This window comes from Caretta caretta, chromosome 7, assembly GCF_965140235.1.
Source record: "Caretta caretta isolate rCarCar2 chromosome 7, rCarCar1.hap1, whole genome shotgun sequence".
Taxonomy (NCBI): Eukaryota; Metazoa; Chordata; order Testudines; family Cheloniidae; genus Caretta; species Caretta caretta.
The window spans coordinates 122,010,664-122,029,544 of record NC_134212.1 but is presented as its reverse complement, the minus strand read 5'-3'; the positions used below and the strand labels follow the sequence as shown (position 1 = coordinate 122,029,544).

Genomic DNA, 18,881 nt, shown 5'->3' with positions numbered 1-18,881 from the left:
AGCTGTAGTCATTTTAAACTGCCTGCTTTCCCCTGTTTCTGCTGTTGGTTGACTTTCCTCCACTGCTCGGTTTGGACAGTGAAATCGGACTGGTCACTTCATTTTCTGGTTACCAGCACTTCAGAGGAAGCTTTAAAAAAAAAAATTTCCACTGGAGTTAGTCTTGAAAGCCCATCTATTGCTGTGAAGTTTTGTAAAGCCTTTTGAACAATCTGAATCCACTCTCATTAGTTGAAGAATGAAGAATTTGTTGGTGGCTGCAACTGATTTATTTTTCTAACTAAAAATTGGCCCAGAATGTAACTTGGAATCCAGCCTGCCTCCCAGCTTGTTCCCCTTCCTCAACTTTGGAGAAGTCTTGACTTCATCTCTGCATCTGGACTCCCCATGTCAGGCCCACCTCTCGTGCTAACTACCATTGGGCACATGCATATTGCTCTGTTCTTCAGCTCTCTGTGTCCCATCATGATAAGCAGGCAAGGTGCTGAAATATGTAGAGATCTTGTGGGATGAGCAGACCAATGTGATGGAACCAGAAATTCAAACCTAGCTGAAGTCCCCCGTTAGATTAGGGAAGCTGGTATCCCACTGTCCCTGAATGATCGTGGTGCTTAATTTAAACAAAACCGTTTTCAATTGGTTACTTACATTCAGACTTTCTTTGTAAGCACACTGCTCGAACAGTGCACTTCAACTTGTTTTGCCCTTTGCCACAGTTAATCAGATACTCAAAACTCTTTAAATAAGGGAGAGAATAAAAAAAATCTTTTTAATGTTTGAGATGTTGATTATGTTCACAGGTATACTGGGAATAAGATTTAAGTGATGCTGTCTTAACACAGAGACACGTGCTCCGAGCAACTGATGCACTGAGTCTTACAGACTTACATTAATAAGGGTTTAAAACTGGCCAGGGTGAATTGAGAGTTCACTGTCAGTGTTACAGGCCCTTGTTATACACTGCAATGACCAATTAGTTTTTTGTATTGAGAGGCAACCCAAGTTTATGTTGCACCCGCATGCCTTGAAATTGCTCTGAGAAATACGATCCTAGTGAGGGAGAAGCAGAACTCCTTTCCCACCTCCTTCATTTTCCCAACCCACATGTCAGTCTGTTGTTGCTGCTCAGAAGTTGGGGTCATCTTACATGTACATCATTTCAGACAGCGATATGCTGATATAACTGGGAAGGTGAATCCAATGCAGTGCAAGGGGTTTGCTCACTGTTTTCAGGAAGGAGTTCCCCATTTCCCCATGTATAGCATGGCACTACTATCGGGTATAGTGTGAAATTAGTGGGTTTTCTTTCCTCTGGAGCGTCAGGTACCAGGAAAAGGTATTGAAATATTTGACTTATATGCTACTCCAGTATAGCAAACCCCAAAAAGCTGGCTAACCTAAGATACTTTTCAAATGGCTAATGCTTTGAGCAGGGGGTTGGACTAGACGACCTCCTGAGGTCCCTTCCAACCCTGATATTCTATGATCTATGTTGGCCCTATGTAGAGCTCAGATTTTACTCAGGCAAATACCCATTGGAATCAGAGCAAGGACTTCAGGATTTGGCCCACGCTGCATGTGAGACCATGAATTGCTGAACTGTGTCAGAATTGCAACACTTGTTTGACTCCCTTCCTCCAGAGGGCTCTAAGAATCTGATCCCAAGCGCATTGACTTCAATGGGCTTTGGATGAGGCCCTAAAAATTTGCATCACAGCATCAGTGGCTTTCAGCTAGGAGTAACTAGAAGTCTCTTGGGCCTCTTGAGAGTGAGACAAATCCATGCATCACAACACTGAGACAGGATAGAACCACGTGGCAACATTATCATCACAATGTTGTGTCACGTTGAACTGTCACCACATCATGATATTAAGTTAGGATTCTCTGTTATCCTACTAGGCTTGCAGAACTCAGCCTTGTCTTATAGAAAGTGGGACGATCCCGTGAAAAACAGGGCTGAAAGGAGAATTTGGCAAGAGGAGAGAGTTTATGTTCATAGTGTGTCCTGTAGGACACCAGCATTAGAAACCAAAGTGTTATTGTGTCTTTTTTGTGTGTGTGTTTCCCACCCCCACCCCCTTGTTTGCATGAAATAGATCTCAAGACAGCAGTACCAAAATGCCCTGATGGCATCCCGGATGGACAAGACACCTCAGTCCTCGGACAGTGAAAACACTAAAATCGAACTGACTCTTACGGAGCTACATGATGGTTTGCCGGATGAGACGGCAAACCTGCTGAATGAACAGAACTGCGTGACACACAACAAGTCCAATCACAGTATGCACAGCGAAGGCTCCATCTAGGAGCTAACAATCTGCATCCTTTCCCACCCATCACTTCAGCAGGACCAGTCCTTGCTCCTTCTTGACTGCAAACGCTCTTAGTATGTGCTTGCAATGCTGTGCTGCATCCAGTGTTCTGAGACCAAAGACTTAGCGCCCTTGCTGGGAACAGAAGAGGAAGAAACGAGAACACAGCAAGACAAAAACCAAACAAACCTTGGGCATGTTGAGTGCCCTTTGGAGAACGATGGAATTCTTCCTCGCAAAGTAGAATCGTGTTTATTTTTTCAGCCGTATCTTTGATCCTCATTGGTTTTCCCTCCTTCCTAGATGCGCGCAGAGAAGTTTTTAAAACTGCTCTGATTATTTTTTCAAGAGAGATCATGTTTTTAAAAAGAATTTTGCAGAGTTTTAAATTGTTGCTGTCCCTCCCCTTCCCCAAATAGGCTCTGTTGTGACTTTGTGAATCAGCTCCAGTGTCATAGACCTGTTTCCACCCCTCCTTTTGGTCCTGTCTGTTGCCCTGTTGTTAAAACAGCAACTGGTACCCATATGTATATGTGTCCTGAGAACAAAGAATGGATGAGATTTCAAGGAACTTGGGGCTTAGCAGTATGGAAGTTTGGGGGAATGGGCATTATTTTCTCCCCAGTTGAGTTTCAGGGAAGGGGTGGTTATTTTGGTTGCATGCGTTCATAATATCTGAAATTTCAGACGGTTCCTTGTAAAACAAACAAAAAGATTGTTACATTTACAGTTTTGTAACCTCCACAGATGTTGTGTGTTTTGAATATGAAGGTGGGTTTTTAATCAACATAACTGCAGTCTCATCAAATTACAGACTGGGATAAATTTCCCTAGTAGTGTACTGGGCAATTTTTGTCCCCCTGGGATTTGCATTAATGTTACTGGGAATCACATGGTCAATTTCCCTGCCTCCCCTGCTGTACTGAAAGCGTGCACCCCAAAATGTCCAATCTCAAATTCTAACATACTGAAGTAGTCTGAGTGCCCTTCTCTTTACCCAAAGCATATTTGCAGGGCATATTAAATAACTGGGAAAGAATTCAGGACGAACCATTCCCCCAGAATTGTTGTTTGTGTTAAGACAAAAGATGCTGCTACAACAATGTCCAAAGCAAATCCTCCAGGTGGATCCTGAACCTTTGCCATTGCAAGATGGATTTCATGGTGGAGTCAGGGCCTTTCTGATCTCCCCAAAGACTGACCAAGAACTTCCACTACAAGCTTGATCTGTGGAGGGAGTTTGAGGGAGCATATTGCACTTCAGGGATTGGAGAGGTTAGTCTCCAGGCAATTCCCCTATTTCTGAGGAGCTGCTGGATTTTCTTCCCTCTTCCCTTTTATCTGTTGTTCTTCTAGCTGTCCACAGTAGCGTCCTCCATGACTGCCACCAGTGCCACTCCACCTGCCCATCCCAGGCATCCCGGAGCCTGGCCTCAGAGTGGAGGGGAAGCACGTTCATTGGGAGTTCACTGTGTTGTATATTGTAAACCCCCAAAATGCAGAGTCTGTCAGTGAACAAATGCCGCATGGTGGTTTCTCTGTTGACTTTCAGTCTGCACTGCTCCAAGAACGTCCCGTGGCCTGATTGTCATGGACCATTTTCTTCCTTTATGCTCACGTAAGCTTTACCGGACTCTGAGCTTAAAAGCAAAGCCCAGTTGTGGAATCCTTGGTGTCAGAGCTGCCTCCCCCGTCCCTTAGTCCAGGTGGGAAGCGCCTTCTCTGTGGTTACGAGACAAGTTACGTCTGTGCAAACATGTTCTGAAAGGTGCAGTATTTCATGCAGCAACTCCTTGCGGGAGGCCAGAGTACGTTGCTGCTACATGGGAGTCTGTCCCATTTGCTTTAGGCCTTAAGAAGAATTTTGCTGTTTACTCTGAGAAGGGACCACAGACGGGTCCTCTGTGCGCCTCAAGGAGAGATGGCATGGGGAGAGGCAGTTCCTGGCCCCTTTCACAGAAGGCACTCCAGCCCTTTTGAGGGCAGTTAATAAAGTTCCCCATGGGGGCATGGTAGTTCCATGCATGGTATTTAACATGTGGAATCGTCAGACTGGGAAATTCGGCCCTGAAACTTAACTCCCTCATTTTTTAACCTTGTACTTTAAAAAAATGCTCCTGCTTTTTCCTTTTAAACTGTGTGCCTGTTGTTTTCTTCAGCATTTTCTGGCCCACCCGTTGGCTCTGGTACAGCGCTGCAAAAGAACTGCAGCCACCTGTGGACGTATGTGCCACACATGCCTCGGATGGAGCTGGCAACTCAAGGGTTATTTACAGCACCTAATTGTCTAGCCCCAGCAGCCCCCCATTTAGCTGTCTCAAGGAGGACTGCTAACGTTGCACCTTTTCTGCCAGAGCAGAGTGATGAAATGTTATGACGTTAATCCCCATAAAGGGAGTGATCTGTTTCCTTGCTCTGGTCCCTTTTATTTAAGCTGCCTTTGTGCCCTAATGTTCCTACTTGTGAACCATTGTTGAAAGCGATGCAGAGCCTGGTAACCCTGGGACGCAGTATGCCTAGTCTCAGACCTGCTGGAAATTTTCTGCCGGGGAGATTTCTAATTTGACTGAATTTCTGGCTTTCATGCTGTGTTGTGGCTTTTTTGAAAATATTTGTTCTCCTGTAACACAAACCACAAAAGCCATGTCATCCCAAAGGCGAGTAACTCCTGTCTCTGTCCGTGGGTTGCCAGTCCAAACTCTCCAGGCTGGTTTTACATAACTTTCCTCATCACTCTTCCAAATTTGGTAAGAGAAGGTGAAGAAACTTTCATAAAGCTAGTTGGTCACAGGTGTGATTTTTATGGAAAATGGACATCCTCTCTAGGGGGACAGGAGCTCCCACGAATTGGCTTCAGGGACAAGGCATGCTGTCTTTCCATAGACTGGCTTCCTTGAAAAAATCCAGTCTCTCTGCTGTAAGAGTACATGGGGCTGTTGAAATGCGAAGCGGGACACAGTAGAGATGGGCTTCCGAGGGAAATGGCTAGCAGGCCGTGTGGCAGGTACCAATGCAAGCAGAGGGAAGACAAGCCCAACTCAAGAACCAGTCTTAGTTTTTGAACCTGTGTTTGCAAAAATAGTGTTCCGTCTATTACTGCTGCAGTGGAAATCCCCAGGCTTCCAAGAGCTCCTCCTGTGCCGTAAGCTTCTACCCAGAGCAGACATAGCATTGTGTGAGTCTCCGCTTGGCTGTCCAAATTCAGGGGTGCTCAGGTTCTGGATGCTGCGGTACAGTGCCATGCACACCCAAAGCAGAGCTGTCAATCAGTCACTGTCATGAAACAAGGCACCAGCTGAAAGCTTTGGGAACCGTTGGACTTGATTTCAGTCCTTGTCCTTTTGCAAGGCTTTGATTTGTAGAAAGGATACGGTATCTTTCAACATTGGCTCCTGTGGCCTGTATTGTTTCCCTCTTCCACCTGCATCGAAGTGCAACACAAAGTGCAGAATCCAGCCTGTTAGCTGGTGGTCTCTGGGAGGCAGGAAGGCATGCCACCAGTTTCTTATGTCAATACAGTTTTTGCACAAAAGTTCTTTGAAGTGAGGTTTTCCACACTAATATCTTAAATGCACAACTGTGAATTAATTTTTACACTCCTGTTGGTTGAATCCTGTTTGAATGAAATGAACCTGAATCTGTTGTAACCATGATTTTTAATTCTGTGTATTGCCAAATCTTTGTAAAGAGGAAAGGAATATTCTTGCTTTATAATGACAATCTCTTGCTCCAAACAAGGCTGACTCTGGTGACATGGAGATCATATGAAGCACATAAGCTCTGAGTGTGGAGGTGGATTTAGCATATAACCTTTCCCTTCTGCAGATCCTAATCACAGGTGAGAGTTTGCAGGGCCCTCATCTGCTTCTTGTCTGTATCCCAAAATCCCTGCACAGTGGGAAGCCTTTCCCCAAGGATTACTTGGGACTGGGTTATAGCAGAGAATGAAGGCCAGGATTGAGGTACATTGGCAGAGGTGTGGGATAGCCCAGGATTGGCATAGCCAGTGCAGCCTGGGATTGATGTGCGTTGTCAAAACTGAGTGGGGGACCCAGGATTGCATAGCAGGGGGTGCTATAGATCAGGGTTGAGATGCATCAGTAAAGCTCCAAGGGGCAGGCTTATACAGTACTTCCCTGCCTTGGTTGTTGCTTTCATTCCCATACAATTCTCTCTCCAACTTCTCCCAGACCATTTTGTGTCCCTGTTCCTATACTGAGCTCCGTGTGGTGCCCTGTATTGTTTCCATATGTGGCAGTCAAAGTCTAACCTGGCGCCAGATTTAGCAGTGTGGTGGTAATGCCATACACACACACTTCCTCCTGACTCATATTCCTGTTAATGTTCCCTTGGCGTTCACCTCTCCTGGGGAGAAAGATGACTGGGGAGAAGGCATGTGGGAAGGGGAAAAAGTGAGTGGCACCTGGGAGACCCGCTAATACCTCCCCATTGCTGCTCCTAACCCCTCAATGGGCAGGCATTTAAACAGGCTGGGATTTGGCCTTGGAGGAGGTGATGCAGGGAGCTGCTGCTGTGTTCTGTTTGAAAGCAGCTCAAAGGAAAAAGGAGTGGCTGATTGGACAGCACCAGTGCTCCGCCCCCTTTGGGTGCAGTGGTGCTTCACGTGATCTCTGTGGAGCTCCGCCACAAGGGAGTTGTTTGTGAGTGGCAGAATGCAGCATTGTCTTTTCGCTAGCATCCCAGGTAAGGATGACAGAGGGGGTGACCAAGTTCTCCAGGACCTGCTGGGAAATGCATCTTCCTCGTGCTGATATAGAATAGACACACAGATCATTCCCATGTGATATACGTACCATATGTGATAGGATATTGAATACACAAATCATTGGTTTAAAACTAGTACCTGTGTACCAGTTGTTACGTTATCCAGTGTCTGGATTAGTTTAGAACTAGCAAACTTGGGGAGGGATGGGTGTTACCATTACAGTATCTTTGTTAACATTATAACTTGAGACTTTATACTGAAGGTGTCTGACTGGCATTAATATGTTGTATAGAAATGTGTATATTGTAGACTTTGATGCCATACCTGGGGTATGCTCAATAGCACTGTGTGAAACAGACCTTGGACTTGCTGTACCTCATGCTGCTTTGGCTTTGTGTGTGGTGTTCTTTTTTTAGGCTGTCCATCCTGTGGCTTCAAAAGGATCTAAAGAAGTACTTGACCCTTGGATTGAAAGAACAATAGGGGGTTGGCCTCTTCTGACAGGGAAATAATCATCTTGATGAGGGATGCCAAAGGCCAGGTGGTTTATTCTGGCTGAATTATTGCAGAAAGTAACCCTCATCCTGGTTCTGACTAGGGGGCAAAGCGAGCACGTGTGTGGGAGATCTTAAATGAGTAACTAGCGGAACTGCTATGCTGTGTTTCTGCACGCTAGTCCCAGTGCACCTCCCTTTGTGGTCTCTCTGGGGAGAGTTGCTTCTGAAGTGTTGCTACCGCAACGGCACGCTGACATGATGCGGCAGCTCGCATATAGCAAGTGTGGGCTGGCACTGAGGAGCCTAATAGCAAAACCTAGGCTTGCCTCATTTACTACCACCACCCCCAAATTATTATCAGGGTTTCGCCTCCTTGTCCTGCTCTACCCCTCTCCTCCAGAAGGCCACTCTCCATGTTCTGTTTAATCTCTCCACCTTTTGCTTCCCTACAGTGTTAGCTGCCCACACCATGAGGGCATGTTCAGCACGAGGCGCATTATGGCAATGGTACTTCCCTCTCCTAAATAGCACAGGTTAGATTTTCAGTTTGGATTTCATGTGTTTATTGCTTTTCTACATTAACACCTGGGAAACTGGGCTGGGGTGGCTAGAGCATACCTTAGGAGAGAAGGGGGAAGACCTCGGTAATGCAGGAAATCCCAGCTTCTTTCCTCCTGAGCTGGGGAAGGTGAATGTAGGAGGCATGGAAATAAAATGATGCAGTCAGCCTCTTGCCCAGTGAAGAAGCCTGGTTTGAGATGTTTAATTGTCGTTAGCACTGACTTCTGGTGCACGTGTGAGACACATTAGATGTCGTCTGAACACCTAGTTTCTGTGAGTCACATGGAGCCCTCTCTTCCGTCCTACCCACCCCATTCACATGCTGCTTTAAAGTCTCACCTATGGATGGGATCAAACCCTTAAAAACCTACAGTGTGTGTATATTAGTGGATTAAATTCCATTGCCTGGTTTTGTTCTTGTCATATCTTCATCTGCAAGCCAAGATGACTGTTAATTAGTCATGTTTGCGTCCCTCAGGTCTGATTCCATTATAATATTTCTTCACATTGAGATAAGATTCTTGGGATTTCTGACTCACCTTCCCCACCCCAAATCTATTGTTCATGATTTCTCCTGAGACTTCTACCTTTGAACAGGGCTGGCGGCTGGAATCCTGCAGAGTAAAGTGCCTTCCCAGCTGCCGTGAAAATGCTATTAAGAAAATCTAATTCCATTTTAGACACGTGCTTGCTGTTGAGTCAATCTTTTTCCTCTTCTCTAAATGATTTGGAGGGTTATGAAGAGAACCTGTCTGTTGCAGTGTGGTGGTTGAGATTTTATAGACACTAGTAATGGAAAGTCATAACATCAGCAACAGCGGAAAGTCATAACATCAGCAACAGCAAAGAGTCTACATGAACGAAATCTGAGATTGTAAGCTGCTGTGACGCTCAAGGAGTTACTGGGATGTGCTGGTATCTCTAGAGGTCTCTGTCCTTTGTGAGGCAGTGTTTGGACATAGGGCAAGTGGAATCTGGTTGACGAGCAGCATTTGGTTGATTTGCTCCTCTTGGAGCAAAAATTTGGTTTCTTCTGTGCTGCAGATCTCAAGTGCCCCATTCTGTGCAGAAGTGTGTCAGCACGCGGGGCATGTTCTGAATCTGGAGTGAGTGCAGAACCCAGGTAGATGGGTAACCAGGTAACCTGGGTTTTACACCTGTCACTGAAAGTGTAGATACTTGCATTAATGCCTTCTGGGCCCATCCATAGGTTAGTGCCTCGATCACTAAGAAGTTAATTAGGTTTGTGAGCCCGTGTTCACAAAGGCAACAGACATGTGGTAGCTCGATAATTTCCAACACAGTTCCTACTTGCTAGGGTCCATGTTCCATGGTTTTTCGTTGCTGGAGTCTCGCTTAGCTAATGCATTCTATCATTCTGGATAATAGTCTCTTGGTACGTGGATGCAACATTCTGACACTGCTGCTGCTCTGACTGTGTCTAGTTCCCTGCCATCCTCCCACTGCTTTGGTTGAGTTAGGGGGAAGGAGAAGAAACGCTGCACATCTAGCCACATGCAGTTGCAGAAGGCAGTAATTGACTGTACTGTTCTGATCCTCCACCCGTAATAACTGTGGCTATTAAAGAGGGAGGGGACATCACTCAAAGATTTGCTGTCTTAGCTTTGCTGCACACTCACATGGCGTTTGGATAGTGGGAAAATCTCAGGACCTGCCCCTCCGACACTAAAGGCACGTCTCCGCAGCATTTTGGAGCCCATGGGAGCGATCCGCCCTGCCTGGGTTGATGGACTTAGGCGAGTGGGCCTTGTGCTAACACTCTAAAAATAGCCATGGTGGAGTTCAGGGTCTGAGCTCTAGCCCAAGCTGCAACTTCAAAGTGCTGTCTACACAGCTACTTTTAGAGCGCCACCAAGCCCAAGACTGTTGTCCCAGGCTGGGAGGCTCCGAAACACTGTGCGGGTGTACCCTTCAAGTCCGATCCTGCATTTCCTGTCCTCCGAACTCCTGCTGATTTTAAAGGGCACAAGGATTGTAGGGTTGGGCCCTAGGGGGTGAACTGCAAAGCTTTTGTTTGCTCTTAACGCTACTTGAGATCCCAGACTAGTAACTAAATCAAGGTGCAGATGTGTTGATGCCAAATTAATTTAATCTGGAAGCCAAATTGTTGGCAAATATGCCCCTCTGTCACTTAACAGTCCAAGACCTCTGGTTCTACATTCAGCTGTCTCTCTGTAACAGCAGCTACATCACCTAATCCCTAAAATCAAGCCATTCTCCTACATTTAAACCTTACCTTTAAAACCTGTACGACTACGTATTGAAGTCTGTACAGTTTTTCTTTGACTTCTATTCGTAAAACTTTTCCTTTTTCTCCACCAAAAAGCTTTGAAGTTCACCTTTAAAATGTATGTTCACAACTGTTTAAACTTACACAATTGTCTTTAGATTATGCTGCTATTCCTAGGCCTTTTCACTATGTCTTATATTCCTTCATATGTGGTCTTCACTAATTGTATCATATTGTACATTACTCCATTTTTTATCAGAGATGTAGTATTCTGACTACAGTATTTCAAATTGTGTACATAAACCTGAATAAGCACAAATGAAATCCATGAACGAAGTGTATACATTTCATAAACCGATTGTCGTACGAATGAATGTTATAATTATTCCAATTGTGTTGTAGATTTCCAATCTCTCCTATTTATTTTGTACCTGATTTATTTGTATATTTTGTGATTTTGTTTAAAAACATTTTGTTTATTTCTGCTCTTTTTAGATAAATGATGATTTTTCTGTTGAACATTCCAATTTATGCATTTTCCCTTTTCCATGTTTCATCTTTATTTTATTTAAAGGACAGATTGATAATTTCCTCCTCATGAGAAGGAATCCAGTGATGGCAGCAGATCAGGGTTCCTTGTTGATCACAGATCATGATGAATACTTCCCCAGCTTGTTGCTGCCCTCTTACGTTGCCAAGAGTGTCAGAGAGCTTGATCTCACTCCCATTGAAGTCAGTCTTGCCACTGGCTCTTGTGGGACTGGATGGGGCCCAGAGCTATATATGTTAGGGACAAAAAAGACTCCCACTAGTCCATTCCTGTCTGTCAGAACATTGAGGAGTTGACAGCACTGAACACAGGCTGACTAGCTCCTGGTGGAATGTTCCATCAGGACACTTCTAGTAGGAGTCTCCTTTTTCTTCCTCTAGTAAAATCCCTTCTTTACGCCCTTTTCTTCCAATATCACAGATTTGTTTGCCATTAAATAGAAGTGATGTGTAATGTGTCCCTTGCACTGTGTTTATTGTAGGCTGTGCATTAATGTCATCTGGAAAGCCAGCCGAGGGACTTGGGATGGGTTGCACAGCTGCTCAGTCAGATGTGTGTATGTAAAGTAATGAATTACCATGTTACTTTCCTGTTACACCTCACAGACTTCATTCACGTTATCTCTACCTAGGTTGCAGAACGAGGTTTGATGGTAGAATTCCACAGAAGCTTCAGCTGTGTAAACCCAGGTCTCGAGTTGCGGTAGATGGTGCATGTGGGTACTGTCCCTGCCCACACTCCAACTCTCTTTCCAGACTGCTCTGCTCTGAAAATGGCTTTTACTTGGACTCTGTTTGCTGAAGAAGGTGACATTTGTTTGGCTTCTTCTCTGGAGCCATCATACTGATTTATCAGACGATGTCCAGGTGAAAGTTGGCCCACGCCAGTCTCTCTCCCAGCTTTGGTGTTTGCTCTTGGTGAGTGCTAATATTTGTGACTTGTTCTCATGCCTCTCATCTCCCTGTGCCCCACACCCCAAATCATTTAGCCAAGTTCTACTATTTAGGGCTGTCCCTCTTACCTCCCAGGAGCATTTTTTTTTTAATAACATCAAAATAAAACTGACCAGGACAGAAATTCTCAATCAGCCCCATTTGGATTGTCTTCTCTTTAGTGGAGGCTGTTTTAATTCTCCGAGGGCAATATCCCTCACCTGCTTGTGGGCTACTGAACTGGAAGGAGTGTAATCCTGCCCCGGAGTTGCTTTTACTGTTTTTCAGTGCACTGAATTGTCAGTCCATCCCTAAGCATTATCTTGATGATGTGCGTCCATTCTTCTCCTCGGATATCGCTGCTTTACTTCTCACCCTCCCTCCCCCTTGGCACTGCAACTGATGGTATCAAAATCATCCGCGGAGTTTCTATGGTTTAAACAAGCAGGCTTGTGTTGCGGGGCCTGGAATTGGTTTCTGGTAACTGTCATTTTATACTCTAGAAAAGGAATGACTTTAATAGCCATGAGTTACAATTAAACCCCAGTGGAAAAGCCAGCTGACTGTTGCTTAATGGCTGCTAAACGCAGTTCGGCTGGTTTCAGAACTTCCTTTCTCCATTGGTCTTCATAACCGATAGGCCTTCCATTCCTTTGTGTGCCCCCATGCGTCACTTTCTGCTGAGCATCCCCAAGGGCACATGTGGGAGGGAGGACACTAATTGCCCCAAAGAGGGAACAAGCACAAGAACTTCTAAACAAAGGACTGCTTTGCATTCAGCTTTCTGCTCTGGTGAAACAGGGACTGGCCAGAATCATACATGCTCTGATTGTTAAGAGAAGGGTACTTTATCCAGAACACGGGGTGACAGCCAGTTGTTGGCTTTTAATCAAGGGGCTTTTCATGACAGTCAAACGCACAGGAGCCAGACTGTCTTGCAATGGCAGTGTTCAACTCACATCTACTAGTGGAGAAGTGGCATCCCCTAAGACAGCAGGTCTGTGGTTTCCAGCCATCTCTGTGAGCAGCATCCGGGTGGTGGAACAATGTGTGGCATAGACACTGGGGCCCAGGTCCACATAAAGGTACTTAGGCTCCTCACTTCCATTGATCTCAGTGGAAGTTAGGCGCTTAAATACACTTGTGGATCTGGGCCTGGGCTCCTAACACAGGTCAGCATCACCTTTTCTTTGTAGTGTAGCAGCGGTATTGTAGTTTCCTTGTTCCTGGAAATGATTATGTTCTGAGAGCATCTCTGGTTACCCTCAACAGGGTCCAAAGAGCTTTGCTGGCTGTAGCCTTAATGGATCACGTATGTAGGTGTTGCTGTGGCTTGGAAGATGGCCACAGTCATTTTCGCACCCCCAGGAAAGTTTGCTTGGCAAATCTTGTTTCCAAGTATCCGTGGGGGAGGGAGACTTATATTGCGACATCACATTCTTCCCATGATGCCTGCATTGTAATGTCACTGAGTCAAAGCCTGGAAAGTCACACAGCTGTTTCGGGTTCTTGTCGCAGCTGTAGCTTAGTCTAGACATTACGGTGGGCTGGAGCTGCAGGAAGTTCACTGTGGAGCTGCCTGAGGAGCAAGCACCCAATTGAGTTATTTATAGCCAGCATTGTAGTGAAATGAAAACTGACAAATGTTCTGGGGGGGAACAATCCACTATTGTTGGTTTTAAGTTAATCTGAATGCTCTTTCACTTGCAGTAAGGACATTGTCTCCCTTTTGTGTTTAGAGATGTTGTCTCCTCTGCCCTATAGCATCTGGCTTAATGCTAATGCTGCAGGATCGTGAGGTGGCTCTGGCATCCACAGTGGCCTCTGATTTGAATGGCCGCTTTGGGGCATCTTGCTACAGTCTCCCCTATGTGTGTCTTGAGTTTGTCTGGAGGCAGTGATCGTGGCACCAGCAAGAGGTGTAGTTTTGAAGGAGAGAATTGAAGTATCAGCTGCCCCGTTGTCATAAAACCAAAGATGGCAGAAACCTATCGGGGGCTTGTTCTTTATTGGTCATGGAATATGAATATTCTGGATCCTCACCTGTGCTTTGGGAGGCCCTGCTTCAATGCATATTCAGTGCTGCTTAATAGTTTTGTGGAGCTAAGATACCCTAGTTACACGTATTAGAGGCCACAGACTGTGGCAGAGGGGTTCCTGGCCCATGTGCAGTAGTTCCCACCCAATGGTAGCTGAGAGAGAGGACTATTTCCCTTTGCAGTGTTAATGTCTGCAATGTTAATGTTGAGTTTTGAATGGTGCCCACTGTAGCATTCATATGTATCAGGAGAAATGTTCCCACTCTGGCTGTGGGGAGATGGGAGAGACCATGTTCAGGGCATCTTGACCCTATCGGGCTGTAATTCATGTCCATTCCTTAGGGGCCTGTTCGTGTTCCTGCAGCACATCACACCAGCCATCAGATCGCCCTCCTGGGGAAAGCTGTTCATCTGCTTTTCTGGCTGACCCCTGCCCAGGCTCTGGACTTGAGCTGTGGCAAGGCCCACTTTCAAAAGTAGGATCTATCAACTCCAGCCCAGCTTCATCACAGGAAATTCTAGCGAATGCTTTTCAGGCAAGAATTCAATCTTGCATCTTAATCTCCAAACAAGGCCAGAGCGAGGGGAGTTTGGAATAGACAGATGCATGTCCTGGGAGCTAGTCTACGTGGGAGAGGGTTGACATGCTAAGGCAAGAGTTGGGCTTGCTGCTGGAATGCCAAACTGCATCAAGCAAACAAGGGCTTGAAGAGCAAGAGTAAAGAGTTGCTCGTTTCCTGGGTTTATGAAAAGCTTCTGGAGCCAGCTTGGAACTTTATGGCATGTGCAGGAGCAGAGCAGAACTTCTTGTGGCACGGGGAGGGATCTGCACTGCAGTAACTTTGTGGGTGTTCATCTGACTCTTCCTGCCACTTTCCCAGCAGCAAGTTAGGGTCAAATAGTTTCCATAACTCCAGCTCCTAGAGGAGGCTTCTCCGCATCACATAGTCATAAATAGCCAGTTGTTTGGAAGTAGGCTATTTGTGGAGAGCATTTTGAAAGGCAGAATATTTTAAGCTGTTCCATCATCCCCAGGAAAACTTAAGGGACTCTCAATCTGCTGAGCTAAAGCTTAAAAAATTCAAATGTCTAAACTTGGAGAACAACTTTTAAACATAGTAAATCCTGCCGTGGCCTCATCTTGAAAGGGCCAGTGACCTTTCGAGTCCTTCTTGTAAACCCTTCATTTTTTGTAATAACCTCTTCGAGCTTGCGAATTACTGGATTTGTCAGAGTGGGGTACAAGGAAGAGCCCCTCCCAGACTTCTCCTGATTCCCACAGCAACTGGGAAAGGACTGTTAGGAGTCTTGATGGGTCTAAGCTACACAGGCCCAAAACCCAAAGGGGAGCGATGCAAGCTCCATAGTTTTTGTTAGACCTATTCTGCAGCTACAGACCAGCCCCAAAGTCAGATCTGGTCCAACTTCTACCCTGGTACGGGTGTTAAGGTTTCACTTAAGGTCATGTTAAGGGACAAGGTGAAAATAAGCTCACTTCAGTTCAGTGGCGATTTGGGTACGTTCCCCATATGGCGTGCCTGTTTCTTTCCTCCAACTCTGTATACGGAGTTGGAGGAAAGAAATCTTGGTACCAAATCTCCCCAGGTGGCCTGCAGCCCCTGCTGCTCTGATCTCTCCAGGTGAATTTCTACTTGCGTCTTTGCCCCCGCAACCTTGGGCTCAGCCCCAGATTTGATCTTGAGTCACTTTATACCCAAGAAATACCTGACAAAGTGAGACTTGAAGCTGCCACACAGGGTGCGGAAAGGGGGCTTGGCTTTGTTTAGTTGAATAGAAAAGCTGCTGGAACCCGTGACTGGACTGCAGTATTCCGGAAGCATCATTGCTTAGTAACTGCAGGTGCTGCAACACCTCCACCCCCAGCCTGCCATGCTGGAAATGCTCCATCCAAGCAGTTGGCAAAACAGCATCTGTGAAACTTGAACATTCTCCTGCTCCTTTTCATGGGACAGATTGCGATTTCCCCTGTCCCAGCCTCGTGCCCCCTGAAACTAAGCTACCTTGTCAGTTTGTCCCAGCTTGATCAGTGGCAGCAACATGGCTCGGATTGTGTTTCTTCGCTCCTACTTCCTCTGCTGGCTGTGCAGCACAATTCACGGGACTTGCACCTGGGCTTCCTGTTAGTGTCGCCGTGAGACAGCAGCTGCTTTAAAAAGGAAACGCTGTTCAAAATGCAGGGGCTACTCCCCACCCAAAACAATGCCACGGTGAATTGTACTGTTGCATTAACATCAGTCAGCTACTTAACTGGCCATTGGTGTCAGGTAGGTAAACAGGTGAGGAACCTGGAAATCATGCTGAACAAGGCCAAGATAATGGTGACATGAGCTGAGTGGGGTATGGGCCTGTCACTGAAATACAGAGCAAAACCTCCATTGCTTACAGCACTGTAGCTGTTTCAACCATTCTGCAAGGACAGTAGAGGCTAGAATATAGTCTCTCAACCCATGGGTCATGTCCCAAAATTTGGGGTGCCGGAATATGACAGAGTCATTCCAGCCAGGCTAAATTTGAAGTGTGGCACTGTGCCCCCATGTGCCAGGTTAAAGTGTCTCTCTCTCAAATTTGACCTGCCCAGCATCCCATGTGGGGGGCCAGTCAAACCTGAGCGTTACTGCAAACTTGGAGGTCGCAACACTGGAGCAGGGAGCTAAGCCCAGCCAGTGCCATGGGACAGGAGCCACCACTGGGGTATGCACGGGGTACTTATTTAGTATGTTAATGTGTCTAATATATAGCATGGGTAAGACATATTTAGTGAGGCTTTAAGTCTCTAAAGCCATTTACTGGGTGGCAACAGGCCCTCAAGTTTTGCAAATGGGTCTTGAGCCCAAAAATGATTGAGAACCATTGGCTAGAAAAGTGAGCCAAGAACTTGGGCTAAGCCCGTTGTGTGAGCTAGGGAGTGTTCACACACAAATGCACACCTTGGATTTTTTTTTTTTTTTAAAGCTATATGATTAGCCAGCCAGCGGTCCTAAAGAGAGTGTGAGTGTGATCAAGCATTGCTCTCGCCTATGAGATTTACGTTGAGAAGCAAAAGGAGTGGTGAGTAGGATGAAAATGTAAATATCTTTGGCTTTCCTTAGTGTAGTATGAAAAGGAGGGGGAGATGCTGTAGGTGCTGGAGAAATCCTACTGCACTACCTTCTGGCTTTACTAAGTGACCCTCGCTCCAGAATACACACAGCACCACAGGTTAAACTTATCACAGTGAAGAGCCTCCTTTGAGACAGAAGCTGTTGAAAGATCAGCTGCTGTTTGGATTGGCCCCTCAATCTGCTGCACGTGAAGCCCTAATTCGGCGTGGGGTAGTAAAGTGCTGAAGCAGTGGGATATCATATCTTCTACACGATAGACTACTAGACAAACATCAGAGCAAGCAAGCCTAGATCCTCTAGGCCAGACACATGACCTATGGCATAGAAAGACAGAATAGTTTCTTCTCAAGTGACCATTCCAATACTGTCATTTCCCCAGCAGCCTGGTTGTTAACTCTGTGAGCTGTCTGAAGGCCATAATTCACTCACTCTCCACTTTATTACTCATGAACTGACCAGCTGGCTAGGCCCACTTTCCTGCATGGCCCAATGCATTGTAATGTATCCTACCCCTCTCTTCCAACACACCGGGTGTGGGTGCATAGGCTGTGACTTTCATAAGCCCTGAGCTGCCATACAGTGCCATATTCTGTCCTTCAAGAGACTTCTCAGTGTTCGGTATCTGCAGCCTCTTGGCAGGAGAGTTATAAATGAGAGATGGAAGAACTGGAGGTGAAAGTGACTCTGGCTTAGAACAGGACCAGTGGAATTCCAGCAGGGGGCAGCACAAGCCAAAGAACCCACCCTAAGCCCTACACAGTGCGAAGTGGGACGAGAGGGACCAAAACTGAAAGTCATCCATGTATGGTCAAAGAGGAAGCCAAGGGCAACTCTGCCAATAGTGAATGGAAGCCCCTGCCCCACGGTGAACGGGGCAGATGGAAAGGAGAGAGGAATGGTCAAACTGTTTTCAGGAGACCCCTCTTCCCACTGTGGCTGCTGGAGATGAATCTGGCCTAAACTCCTGTCCGCTGCAGCCTGTGGAAGGACAGGGCCAGCTAGTGTTAACAGAGCGATCTTGTGAACAGGGACACAGAGGCTGCTGGCAGCTATTCTGTCCTAGGACTCCGCCTACAAGCCATTTCTTTTCAGCAGAGGGATAGTGTCACTTCCCACCCCACTCAGCTATCCCAGCTCTTCCTCGTTCAATGAATTCGCACAGCCCCAGTGCTTGGGCAGTGGCAGCTACGCACCCCTCAGCCACATGCCTACGATCAAAACCCAAACAACGCTCTTAAACTTCCACGCAGCCAATGTGAAGGGCAGGCTAAAGTCACTTGCTAAGCCCATGGGCCTGTGACTGGACCTGGCAGTGGAGTGACTGATTCTTTATTAATGAGCTGGCTGTGGGGCTGAAGGGTGAGAGGCTGCCACATTCACTATAAAGAAAAGGAGGACTTGTGGCACCTTAGAGACTAACCAATTTATTTGTGCCACAAGTCCTCCTTTTCTTTTTGCGAATACAGACTAACACGGCTGTTACTCTGAAACACATTCACTAGCTGCTTCCTCACATACTTCACCCCTGCTGGGGGGGCAATGTCTAAAGGTGAGAGAATGGCAGTTACCACAGCTCAGGCAGGACTTGGCTTCTCTTCGACCATTGGTAGGGCGGGGGGTGGGCAGTGGTTTTTCTAAATAAAGTGCCTACCTGTGCTAATATCCCCTGACTTTTCAAGGGGCCATTGAACTGATGGTCTGAAACAAGGCTGAGCAAAGTCAGCGAGCAGGGAGGCGGGGATGACCTTTGTCAGGCTAAGACCAGTTTGGACAAAGAAAGTTCTCCGTGGGATGGCAGGGTCAGGGCACAAAGTGTGAGACGTGCAGCATGGGACCATGATCCAGCCATGGCACAAAGAGGGACCAACCCTGAAAAGCAGCTGGGCCA

At 46.4% G+C, this 18,881-nt stretch overlaps 1 protein-coding gene across 2 annotated transcripts in view; it reads left to right on the top strand.

Annotated features, from left to right (window-relative positions):
• The window catches only part of CNNM2 (cyclin and CBS domain divalent metal cation transport mediator 2), a 186,963-nt gene extending 175,610 nt beyond the window's left edge, over positions 1–11,353 (top strand). For both annotated transcript variants that reach the window (XM_048858151.2, XM_048858150.2), the window contains one exon: positions 2,100–11,353. In XM_048858151.2, the coding sequence (XP_048714108.2) occupies positions 2,100–2,309 (210 nt within the window). In that variant the 3' untranslated portion in view covers positions 2,310–11,353. The remainder of the gene's footprint in view (positions 1–2,099) is intronic.
• The last annotated feature ends 7,528 nt before the right edge of the window (positions 11,354–18,881 follow it).